Raw genomic sequence first — 13,084 nt, 5'->3', positions numbered from 1 at the left:
CACGCAAAAAATTCTCACATCAAGACAAAATTGAAATGAAATCGGGTCAAATTTCGCAATTTGAAGTTAGGTACTTTTGAAGGATAAAAACTCATACTAAGTAGGTATAATGTATTATGTACCTATTACTGAAGTATTAAAATCCTCTAGCAAAGAATTTTTATTTTGGAATTCCACTGAACTTACAAAAATTCTCATTTTTTGCCCAAGAATCACTCAAATGTCATTTTCTTGAAAGCCAGAAATTGATAAAAAGTGTTACTTTTTTGTCAATGATTCCCAAAAGATTTGCCAAGATTGCCAAAAATTGTTATATTTTTTAAATCAGAAATTAACAAAAGTTCTCACATCGTTCCCAAAAAATTATGCTTTTTTACCTACATATATATGTACAAGTTGCAAAATTATTTCAAATTTTTTAAATTACCAACTTTTTTCACATTTTGTCACTTTTTTGTTTTTTTTTTAGTTGAATACTTTTTTGAGCTTTTTTGATCACTAAAATTGCTGAATTTGCGAGTAAAGAGTGTAAATTACTATTGGTAGACATAAAAGGACGAGATTGAGAGACTTTAAAATAATTTTCTGAGGAAAATTGAAGTGAATGAACAAATAGTAGGTATTATAAAGCCTGGAATGATGTCGTTAGTTGTTACAACGACATCGCTTAGAAGTTGTTAACGATACTGTGAGTAACAGGTTTTTCTTATCAGCAAATTATTCACATCACTTTCTAACAAGTTTATTTGACTTGATGTCGTTAGTATTGCTATCACTTTTGCATACCTACTGACACTGACTCACACACACCGTGCTCATAAGTCATATACACTGCATACTGTTAGAATGTCAGTGTACCTGTTGTAGGCCAGTAGGGAAGGGAGGGACGCCAAACTTATCGGAAAGCATGCGCAACCATTCATGCATTTATACAACAAATAAGGATTTCGTTGGCAATGCTAAGCGATACTGAGATAATCATTTTATAAAAAGTGATCGTAACAACTAACAGGTTTGGGTTTCATTTGGCAATACTGATTACTAACAGGGATTGCTTTTAAGTGATGCGATAGCAGTTATAACTACATCACTAAGAACATTGTTCCAGGCTTTAGTAGGTATGCTTAATTGAAGAAATATACATGGATAATGTAGGTAATTTATATGAGTAAGATCTGGAAACATGTCAGAAGCAAAGAAGATAATTATAGGAAGAGGAGTAAGACAGGGATGATGCCAAATGTTGTGTAGCCTGTTCAACATCTACTTTGACAATATGATTAAAGAATGGCTGAAAACCATGCCAAAAGGGCTAGGCATCAATGACATCCACGTCAATACCCTGCTATTCGCTGATGATCAAGTGGTCTTTGCCATAGACATTTTACTTACATGGACTGCTAGTCCTTCACCAAAAACAAATGTTTTTTGTCGCTTGCTGTTAACAAAGTATGTAGCTGAGTATGAGGCATGCGCAGTTGTGTACTTCCACCACTATACACGCATCACATGTCGATGTTGTGTCATGATGAGTTGTGTGTGTAGTGGTGGAAGTACACAACTGCGCATGCCTCATACTCAGCTATTTTTCAACAACATGTGACATATTTGTTGATTTAAACTAGAAGTCCATATAACTAAAATGTCTATGGTCTTTGCTGACAATGAAGATGACTTGCAGAGAGCAATGTACAACCTTCAGAAAGTAGCAGATAAATACAGATTGAGAATCTAGTCATCAAAAACAAAGGTGATGGCCTTTGAGGGAAAGCGCCAATACGCAGTAAAATTGTTGTAAATGGACTACCAGTAGAACAAGTCAGAAGCTTTAAATATCTCTGATGCGGGCTATCTTATGAAGGAGAAGTTGACTCACAACTTACAATCAACAAATTCCTGATAGTAAGCGGGGAATAATTGGGTAAACTGAGCCACCCCTCCAAGAAAACTTTGAGCCAAAACTCGAATAAGAATCTACAATACTCTGGCAAGACCAATACTGCTGTATGGAAGTAAAACATGGACGGTGAGAAAGGATATAAAAAGCAGAGTAACCGCAGTGGAAATGAGATTCATGCGTGGCATGGCAGGATATATGAGACACGATAGGAAAAGGAATGAAGACATCCTGAAGGAGCCAGGAGCAGAGCCAATCATTGGACGGGTAAAAGATTACAGAAAAAGATGGCGAAGACACGTTGATAGAATGCCTGACGAACGGTCCCCTTGAAAAGTCAAAGAATACACTCCAACTGGCAGGAGGAGCAGAGGAAGACTGAAGAAAACACTTGATGACACATCTGAGAGCAATTCTTCTATAGTTTCCCAAACGGACTGAACAGCTCACTGGGTTAAAGTTCAATGATGATGATGAAAAATTGAAAGGCTTGTGAAAATTTTTTCGAAATTCAAAGAAATTCTGTGTTAATTTTTTTTTACAAGTCCTCAAAGCGTTAAGATGGGATTTTGAAAAATTTTCTGGTGATGAAATTGGCTTTTCATTTTCGTCTGTATCTTTCAGTTTGTTTGGCTTTGGAAATAGACACGATCGTTTTCAGTTTCTGAAGTTGGTGATGACTTGAATTCATGTTTCAAATGTGTGTAGCTCATTAAGCGTAGGTATCCTTTTTCAGGATTTTTTTCTTTGACAAAATTTTTTTAGTATAGCTTTTCGTCTGAAAATTTTTGAAGTTTTTCTCCGAAATTATAGACCTTAAAAATTTAATTTTTTAAAATTGGAAAAAATTGAAAAGCTTTAAAAAATTTGAAAAAATTACAGTAGGGGAGAGACGCCAAATATGGAATGTTGCCTAATATGGAATGCAACAATATCTCGAATGTTTACCATCGAAATCTACCGGCGATGGTCAGAATCGATTAAGCTAGTGAAATAACCAGGCTACACGAGTTTTGGTGGTGATCTGTAAAGTTATCTGTGTTTAATTGACAAAAATGTGATTTGATAACAAAAAAATTTTTCTGTGAAAAATTTTGAATTGAAAAATTTTAGCAGAAAATTGTGCGAAAACATTTGTATGAAGATAGCTTCTAGAAGTGAAAAGTGAGTACTTTCAGAATATTTCATCAGTTTTTCTCGAAAGCTGCAAATAAAAAAGTTATGATCGTTTTTTATTCAGATTCTTTGGGTAGCCTATTATGGAATATGTTGTGTTTCTTATTTTTTGAGTATTCTTTCGATCACACATGTTCAAAACGTTAGTAATTATGCATCTTAGATGTATTTTAGGTCTCAAGTCGAATAAATTTGATTAAATACGCAATTTTATCCATTAATTTTTGAAAAAAAATTTTTTTTTCAAAGTCAGATAATTTCACATTTTAAATTGATTAAAATGTGAATTTTGTTATTGTAGTCAAAGGTTTTAATTACTTATTACATTTCAAGTCAAATAAATTTATTTAAATACGTATTTTTGAGAGTAATTTTTGAAAAAAAAAACTATTCCATATTTGGGGACCATTTTTTCAAAGTCCAAAAATGACACTTTCTACAAAATTGGGAGTGGGGGGAAAAGTTTTTGGTTTTGAGAACTGAGCTTTTAGAGGGTGAAACTAGAGGGTTGCAGCTACCCATTGGTTGTTTGAGATCACCCTTAAGTTGATTTGGGGCTGAGAAATCTCAATTTTAAAGATGGTATTCCATATTTGGCGTCTCTCCCCTAAAGACACCTTTTTCTATGCTTTATGACAAACTGATTTTTAAAATGAAATCCCAACACTCTTCGGCTGAGTTCAAATATTACTGATTTTTTCCCCAATCCAATGCTGTGAACCTCCCTTCGATCACCCACCAGCTTAAAAAAAAAATAATCAAAAAACTAAAAAATTGAAAATGACCTATAGGTATCCAAGAGCATTGAGTTCGAATCTTCACGCATTTCTCGGATATTCCCTCAAGTGCTCCTCTACTTAGCAAAGGAATAAGGATGTTATTTGCGAATCTACTCTGTAATATCGACACCTTTTATTCCATCAAAAAGTAGTCGCATAAAATACTCGTACCTTCAAAGGGTATACAAACAACACGATGAAAGTAAGTAAAAACAGCACATAACACAAGTCTATACAGCGCGTAAAAAATTCCATCAAGTGAACACAATATTGCTTAAATTGAACCCAGAACATACATCGTGAATCGCATACGCCTTTTCTCAACGCTAAAATTTTATTACCCGGACAAAATTACGACTACTTGGGATTTACCCAGTGGTAAAAAAACCCTCGTATTATACCTACTTTGAAAACGATACATCGAAAAATGAAAATTCGCGTAAGGTAAAAGTAAAATCAAAACCTCGCTACTAAATAATTTTTACTACGCGAATGCTTCCGCGCCCTAGGCAACGATATCATAGGAAAAAAAATTATGTTCATCGCACCTGACGCTCGAGAGAATTTTAAGGTTTATAAAATTTTAGTACATATACTCGTACCTATACTACGTTTCCTTCTACACTACACACCTCTATAGCTATACAGCTACTGATTCGGGATACATTTTAAAAATGGCTCGAAGACTACATAGAGATGCGTGGTTTTATACAAGGGTAATTTGTAACACATGGTTGGGTCTGTTTTTTTTTTCACCGAAGCTTCGGGCTTGCTTTTTTTTTTTTGAAATACGACTCGAGAGTGGTACAGAGACACAAAGTGTAGTAGTTTAAATCGCGATGTTGTAAATGAACACCCGTAGGATTACCTCATCGTGTAGATTTTTCTAACGTATTTCAAAATATTAATATACCCTTTGGAATACGTCGCTGCACAGATACTATAGGTAATAGCCACGTGATACTGATACTCTAGCAGTTTATATAGATGAGGTGACGTTAATGAATTGACAAGCATAAAAGGAGATAAATGAAGAGCTAAAACGGAAGCTGAGTTTTGGAATAATGCTACCTCCTCATCCATAAACCCCATAACTTCTCATACTGACAAACTTATTTATTTCTACGTGATTTATCGCGCATACCTGGGCTTTGTTTGAGCACCTTTTACGCATACCTGCCATTTCAATTTTACGCTCGTATTTATAATATGACCGCCAAAAATACTATATATATAGGTACCTACATCGTGATAAAACAATTGTTTATAGTTTCATTATAGTATGAAATACCTCCAGCTACACATCTCTCGAGATACCCACAATAATTAAATAAAACGCTGTCAAAAAGTTTTATAGGTATTTTTTCCCCCTACTTTGGTGGCGTTGTTTTTACTCGTAGGGTATATAGCTTATTGCAGTTCTCTTTCTCCATGTGAACGAGGCAAGTTTGGGTAATTTATTAAAAGTTCGTGTAAGATAGCGATTTATTTTTCGAACAAGTATCATTGTACGATGTCTCCAAAAACTTGCTTCTTTTATCGATTAATTCCTCTCTCTATAGTGAGTATATATACCGAAGAAAAAATAGAGAAAAAACGCACACATATTACGATACCGACAGGCGACAGATGCGCGCAATATCGAACGTTGTACTATGTGTATGGAGTATTCTATAAGGGAAAACTCGAACGATATATACAGTAAAGATAAAATACCGTTGTAGACTTTTCGTGCAAAAGTATTTTTCAATTTTATCACGTACAAATTCCTCGTATAAGATCATTTCGCTTCGTAATCTATTTGTACTTTTAAATAAACTGCTTATCCGTTTGATGCCTTTTGCCTTTTTTTATAGTACGTCGTCGTCCTCCTCGTCGACCCTATATACGACTAGTACTGGTATATTGCAATGCAGCAACAGTCTGACAGCTTTGCATCCCAACAAAACGAGTAAATGTTTGATATTTTTCTTTTCGCGTCATTCGCAGTTTGGAATATCCACGCGATGAAATACTATAAAGCATACATATTGTATAAACCATCGGTTGCTTCGAGCTGGTTTTGTCGTTTAATTTCTCTCCTATTGTTTTCTCGTGTGACGAGTTCGATTCTCGAGATTCGATTGTGGATAAATTATGACTTCAGATAGAAGGGTTGGATTTATCCTAACGTTTGCTCGATTATTAGCATACGTTTATACGGCAAGTAGGCTTATTTGGGTATGATGGTTGTGTACCTATGTAGTTGGAACGACCAATCTGCGTATGCCTGTAAGACATTTTACGAACTGCAATTAAGAAACTTTTTACCTCAGCACGATCTTCCAGGCAATTTCAAAAAACCGAATGGGATGGATTCCAGAAAGGTGGGTTATATTATAAAGGGGTCCTTTTGAATCGATACTGACATAGGTATTAGGATGAAATATACGTAGGCTTTGATGCTAGATGAAGATACCCAAAAACAACCGAGTGTTTGGTTAGCGGTAACCCAACCGAAGCTTTATCATTTTCATCAACGTAGATATCGACGAGAGAAAAGGAAAGATAAAGGTTAAAAATATGGAAATTTTAAACTACGCAATAGGAGGAAATGAAAATAATGCTTTTCAAATACATTTCACGTGTTGAAAAAGTCAGACTGGAGGGACGGACAGGGACATCGAAGAGTCGAAATAAAACAAGTTTGAAGGCAATTCGGTGGTGTTAATAGAATTGCATATTCAGTTTGCCGTAAATACGACTACTTGGTGCTGAAGCATATTATCCACGGCGAACCGAATATGCAATTCTTTCAACGCCTGAGCATATTTCTTGAGCAAATGCATATCAAAGGCGAGGTAATATATTTTTTTTTCACAGATTTATTTTCCAAAAGATAAAAGTTTCTTGCAATTTGTAACAAAACATAACTTTTAGGCGATTTTGACAAAAAATGAGTCTTCCCTGAAATTTTGATGAAGAAGTAAGATTTTTTGTACGTTTGGAAAACAGAAAGAAAGATACTTGGTATTTTGGAAAAAATGAGTTTTCTTTGTGAATTTTGACAAAAAGCATTTTGGCAATTTTGATAAAAATATTTTTTTTCACAATTTTTACAAAAAAAAAATAGAATTTTTTGCAATTTTAGCAAATACATAGGTAAAACTTTTTGGGGATGCATACCAATAAAAAAGAACCAACCTGATAACGATAACAACAAACAGATTTTTCTCGATAAGTTAATTTCAAGTAGGATTTTTTTTGCAATTTTGACAAAAAACTAAACCTTTGTCCACTTTTGTGAATTTAGGAATATGGGGTTCGAAAAAAGTGGATTACAGAAATTGGTCATTTGAAAAAACAAACAAAAATTTGAAGTTTTTCCATTTGAAAAAACGTTTTTGGGGCAAATGTCTAGAAACTCTGAAAAAGGAATTGTACTGACTTTTTCCGTGGCAGAAAATAGGTACTTGGTTTCGAATGTACGAGTCATAATTATCTAAGGTTCCGAAAAAGAGAAAATAGCAGCTTATTTAACCCTATAGGTGGTACAATGGGAAGGAGAAGCCAAGAAAACCTCATAATTGCACTTTATTGCACTTATGTAAGTGCAATTTTTGCGTAATTCTAGCGATTTCTTCATCAATATATTGTCATAAATCCACAATCAAGCCAGCTGGTAGAATAAAAACCACCAAAATACGAGGTTGTCTCGAGTATTATGAGCTCAACGAGACTGCGTTTTTAAAAATTGGTTTAACGATAGGGCGTTGTAAAACTTTGTGCGAGTGTCCAGAAATAATACATTTTAAACACCTTAGAATTTCTTTGTGACCTGTCAAAATGAGTTGGGCCAAAAATTAAAATTTTTAGCTTTGAAAACAGTTTTTTTTTTTTTTTTTTTTTTTTGTAAATTTTTGTAATCTAGACAAAAGATATTCTTGTGGTCTGTTGAAATGGATTTAAATGTCCAAACTCAAAAATGACGACGATTTTTGCTTCGATCTGAAAACAGAAGTTTTTTTTTCGTAAGTGCATACCTATTTAATTTTTTTTTCTTTTTCATCCGAAATTATGGGTAACTATTTTCTACAGGTCGTTCGGATAATTGTTTTATTTCGTACGTAGAAATCATCCCAAAAAATAAGCAAAAATTATAGTTTTTGAGTTGGATAATTTCAATTTTATGATTGGTATAAATCCTCCAACTTTTTGAAATACGAGTATCTGAAAAAATCGTCAATCTCAAAAACCTTAAACTGGGCTTTTCCCCCAAAACAAAAAATTCACGATTTACTTTTTTTAAAAATGCCCTCCCCCCCCCGTTTGAGAGACAATATTTTCTCTCCAGGAATATCTCCAGAGCTGAATTTTTTTAGTGGGATAGCTTTCAATTCAATGTGAACGTCTTCAACAAGTTTTGTCAAAATACTTGGATTTTTATTTTTTTAAATTTTTATTTAGGTAGGTTCTACATGTATTTATTTTTTTGAGTGATCCACCCTAATTCCAACTGACACAAGAGCCAAGCTCCTCAAAATACACCATCATGCCATTAATAATTCTGGTGTTGAAATTCATTTTTAGATTTTTAGCAAATTTTTGAAAATTGAAATTAGAACCAAAAATAAAAATAAAAATGTTACCAAATACATAGATCTAGAAATCTGAAAATTGGCTTGTACTCTATTTCCGACCTCCAAAAATGATTAGTGGTGGTTTCAAACGGTTCTAGAGCCTCATGGCGGTTTTTCGGATTTTCCATTTTTTTCTAAAAATCTTTACAAGTAGAGTGATGGTGAACATAAAATTCAGCAACTATAAATTCGGATTAACGACATCTTTTCGTGCCAGTTCAAATTCAAAATTTTTTCGAGTGATCATTTTTATGAAGGGAGATTGAGAAAAAAATCAAAATCCAAAATCCACTGAAGGGTTTAGAACGGTTTTAAACTATCATCAGTCAACTTGGTAGGTCAACAATGAAGTACATACCAAATCTCAGTTTTCTAGACCAATTTGGTAAAATTTTAATTTGTTTCTATTTTTTGCTAGAACTTAAAAAATTAAAAGTTGAACAAAAATTAAAAAATTCACCTCCTGAAATTTTGGCTGGTAGTATCTCTATTTTAAGGGTCTCTATTAAATCCCTTTTGTCTGGTTCAACATTAATCGTTGTGCCGATTGGAATACTTCCCTTGTAAGGTAGGTACTTCAATTTTAACAAAAAGCACTCGAGGCATCAACACCAATAAAACTACTGTTTTTAGTATACCTACCTAAGTCTGGGTATAAATAAACCTAGTTTGTAACCACTGTACATGGCGAAAAACATAGACACACCATCGAGCAAGAGAGGAAGAAAAGGTGAAAAAAATATTAAATGAATTACATCTTGTAAACACGCACCACCAGGTAAATATACCTATTCTTGTGTGTGTAAACTTTGTAAACTTGATAATAAGTATTATTGAAATTGCTCGGACACGGTGTGTCTTATTTATAGCTAAGTACTTCGAATGGTTTACATTATATGCTTAAATTGTACGCTTGATAAAATAACATAATTTCAACGGGGGAAAAAAATGAAAAGTAAGTAAATGAAAGCGAAAAAAAAAATAGGGTCAGAGAAAATCTACCGATAGCATGATATCAGATTATTTCGTGACTGTAATGTACCTACGTTAACTCGGGTGCATTACTTATACTTTTCATCAGACTGTATTTGTAATTCGTATAAAACCCCTACCCCTACCCCTACCTCTACTACCTACCAACATCGCCTAGGTATGTGTATCTCGATGCTTACACATTAATTTCTCGTGTTACTGCGGTATATTTCAATTCATTGTACAACCACACTGATAAAAAAAAATCAATTTGGGTTTATATTTTATTGTACGAATGTTGTGGCTGTAGTATAGTCCGTGAAAATTGCTTCGTGTTTCGATGTTTTGCTACAATTTAGGTATATGATAGCGGAATGGTGAAATGCCAATCACCACTATGACGTTGATTTTTGACACGTTTATGTTTAAAATATGCGCATGAAAAATTTTATTCGCAGAATTTTAGGTACCTACGTTGTCTCAAGGGATCGAGTCGAACGTGATGATTCAGTGTGCGATGTGGTTACGTTGGTTGGAATTTTTTTTTTATTTTTTCCCTATGCTAACCTAACACGCAATCAAAACATCCGTGGTGTTTTCAAGTCGACAATGTATCAGGTGTGGTGGAATATTTTGTAAATATGCATCGAGTAGTTTTATTTTCAGGGGTTATAAAATACTTTGTTCTGGGTAAAATGATGAGATTTTTTCGCAGATACTTAAATAATTGTTTCGAAATTCAAATTTTATTTCAAGTTTGGTTTAATTTGTTTCAGATGGAATTGAAGATGTAAGTAAATCTATCGACTATCTATTGACTTATAAACGTTGAGCTGAGCTCGTAATACGAGTAATTGAAATAGAAATAAAAATTACCTGGTTTTTTGGATCCGCCTTTGACGCAAATGCCAAATCCATGGTTCCCACTACCGGGCGGTGTTTCTCTAGTCATGCTGATAGTTTTAACTGGAAGTTTATCGATATCAGGAGGCTGATGCCTTATATGTTGAGCATGTGTTTCGGTATTTATCGGAGACTTAGAACTATTAATATTATTCATAATATGATTACTCGTAGTATTATTGTTATGATTGCGTCCGCCATGAGAGCTAAATAATTTCAGTACTTGTTCCGGAGATATGGGTCTTTTTTTATTACTATTACTATTGCTTAAAATTTTACTATTCGGGGCGCTGGACGAGCCGGCCATGTTGGTGGACACGACGCCCCTGCTGTTTCGGTATTTCGTTTGGTGTGCGGTGGACATTGTAGACGACGGTTGTTCGATAATAGTATACGAGGTACCCGGCGGCGAGTAGTACAAGCCGGTTTTGTGATGTGTCCTGGAAGTGTGATTATAATGGTGGCCCATGATATCTTCCGCTTCCGCTGCTCTAGCATTATTTTGGTAACTTTGGGGGAAAGTTCTATGGTATTGGTAAGGTAACGTAGTGACACCACTGCCGGGACTTCTGCCCCAACCGCTCGTCCATCTGGTTCCATCGTAATGCGTCAGTTTTACTTCTCCCAGATCAGAAAAGTCTTCTTCAGCCATGTACAGCTAATGTCACGAGGTTTTCTGTAACATCCGATAAAAAAAAAATTGGGGTTGAATTAAAATTTTTCAAAGCAGAGAGCTTATTCGTCTTATATGAAAATTTTTACAAAATATGAGAATTTTTGAAGCATATAGGGAGAGGGACGTTTAAATGTGTACTAATTATTTTTCAATGGTCACTCGCAGCTACTCGTATAAATGGATGGGGAGGAGTTGAAATGTCGAAACCCGCCAAAAAGTACATATAAGGTACTCTGCGGATACATGCATGTCAAAATTCAGCCTCCCAGGTCCATTTGGAGGGGTAAGGGGCATGGCCCGAGATTTTCCCAAGTCAAAGAACCCGAAAGAGTCGGTTTACTCCTCTCTAAATAGCTTTAGGAGGCTGTTTTATGGATAATGTAACTTTTGATTTCCTATCGATTGGCTCTTATAGTGTCACTTTTTGAGCCTTCTTCACCTCTCTCTACCACCTTCCAAAAATTCAAACATCCACGAATTTCGACCCAAGGTCATCCACACAAAAACTTCTTTAATCCAATGCCAAACTAAGCCTAAATATCGAATTTGAGGGAACTTTGTTAAGATGTATTTTATTAGTCCAAAAAAAAAATTATTAAAAAAAATTCATACATGCAAAAAAACGAAGCATATGGACTTCTGGGGTCTCAAAATGCATTTTGTGAGTGGTCCTACCCCTCAATCTCAGAATCATGATAAGCTATGCATATGCAAGCCTTTCTTTGCTGTAAGGAAAATCAGGCTAAAAATCACTGAATTGCCATGTTGAACTTTCAAAAATGGCATTCTGACTTTTTGTCAGACTTTTGAAAACTTGGCATAAACTGTGTAGAGTTGGGTACTACATATTAATGGCATGGCATTTCATTATCAAGTTTCAAGCAAAACACGTATCCATGATTTTAAAATTTTTTTGCAGAAGAAACGTTTCCCCTACTTTTTTGAGTTTTCGCCTTTTCGGCCAAATCTTCAGAATTTTCAATTTCATTCTCACAAGGGAATCTCTTGAGGTGTCACACTCCGATTTGAACGGGACCGCGATTTTTGGAAAGAGCATAGTCTAAAAACCCCAAAACCATATTTTCAGCTGCCCAAGTTCATTTTTCGATTTTTGGCGAATTTTTGAAAATTCAAAATTGACTGTTTTTGGCGATTTATGCTTTTTTTTAAAAGTACGAACTTGATCAGTAAAAATGGTCAAAATAAGTCCCAAAACTAATAATAATTACCCAAATCCGAATTTTACCGTTTCCAGCCATTCTGGAGCCTCCAGTCCGATTTTTCAATTTCTCCAGAATTTTGAATTTGCTCCAGAAGGCGTGAATATGAAGTTGGGCAGCTAAAAATCGAGTTGTATATTACACTAGACCTGTTTAACGAGTTTATCCACACTTGAGCCGATTTTGAGAGTGACACTTCAAAAGTGGTTTTTTGACCAGCTTTTTTCAAAATTAAAAAATCCAAAAAATCAAAAGATGACTGTTTGTGAGGAAATTTTTTAAATTTGTGCGAATCGCTGTATTTCTTCAAGGAATAACCCCCCCCCCGAATTCAAATTTCACAATTTCCCGCCATTCTGGAGCCTCCAGTCCGATTTTTCAATTTCTCCAGAATTTTGAATTTGCTCTTGAAGGCGTGAATGCAGTTGGGTAGCTAAAAATCGAGTTATGCATTATACTCGACCTGTTTAACGATTTTATCCACATTTGAGCCGCCTCAAGAGTGGTTTTTTGATGTCACTCTCACTCCAAAACGGCTGGAAATGGTAGAATTTGCGCTCCGGGCTTAGTCCTTGAAGAAATACAGCCATTCGAACAAATTTCGAAAATTCCCTCACAAATCGGCTATCTTTTGATTTTTTGGTTTTTTTAATTTTGAAAAAAGCTGGTTAAAAAACCACTCTTGAGGTGTCACTCCCGAAATCGGCTCAAATGTAGATAAACTCGTTAAACAGGTCGAGTGTAATACACAAGTCGATTTTTAGCTGCCCAACTTCATATTCACGCCTTCTGGAACAAATTCAAAATTCTGGAGAAATTGAAAAATCGGACTGGAGGCTCCA

General features: G+C 34.8%; 1 protein-coding gene across 8 annotated transcripts in view; it reads right to left on the bottom strand.

Moving 5' to 3' along the window:
• LOC135833006 (whirlin-like) overlaps positions 1-13,084 on the bottom strand; it is a 148,537-nt gene that overhangs the window by 110,409 nt on the left and 25,044 nt on the right. For all 8 annotated transcript variants that reach the window (XM_065346587.1, XM_065346588.1, XM_065346593.1 and 5 more), the window contains exon 2: positions 10,320-11,022. In XM_065346587.1, coding sequence (XP_065202659.1) covers positions 10,320-10,998 — 679 coding nt within the window. In that variant the 5' untranslated portion in view covers positions 10,999-11,022. The remainder of the gene's footprint in view (positions 1-10,319; positions 11,023-13,084) is intronic.

The sequence above is a fragment of the Planococcus citri genome, chromosome 1, assembly GCF_950023065.1.
Source record: "Planococcus citri chromosome 1, ihPlaCitr1.1, whole genome shotgun sequence".
NCBI lineage: Eukaryota > Metazoa > Arthropoda > Insecta > Hemiptera > Pseudococcidae > Planococcus > Planococcus citri.
The sequence above is the reverse complement of the archived record's forward strand: the minus strand, read 5'-3'. Positions and strand labels throughout refer to the sequence as shown.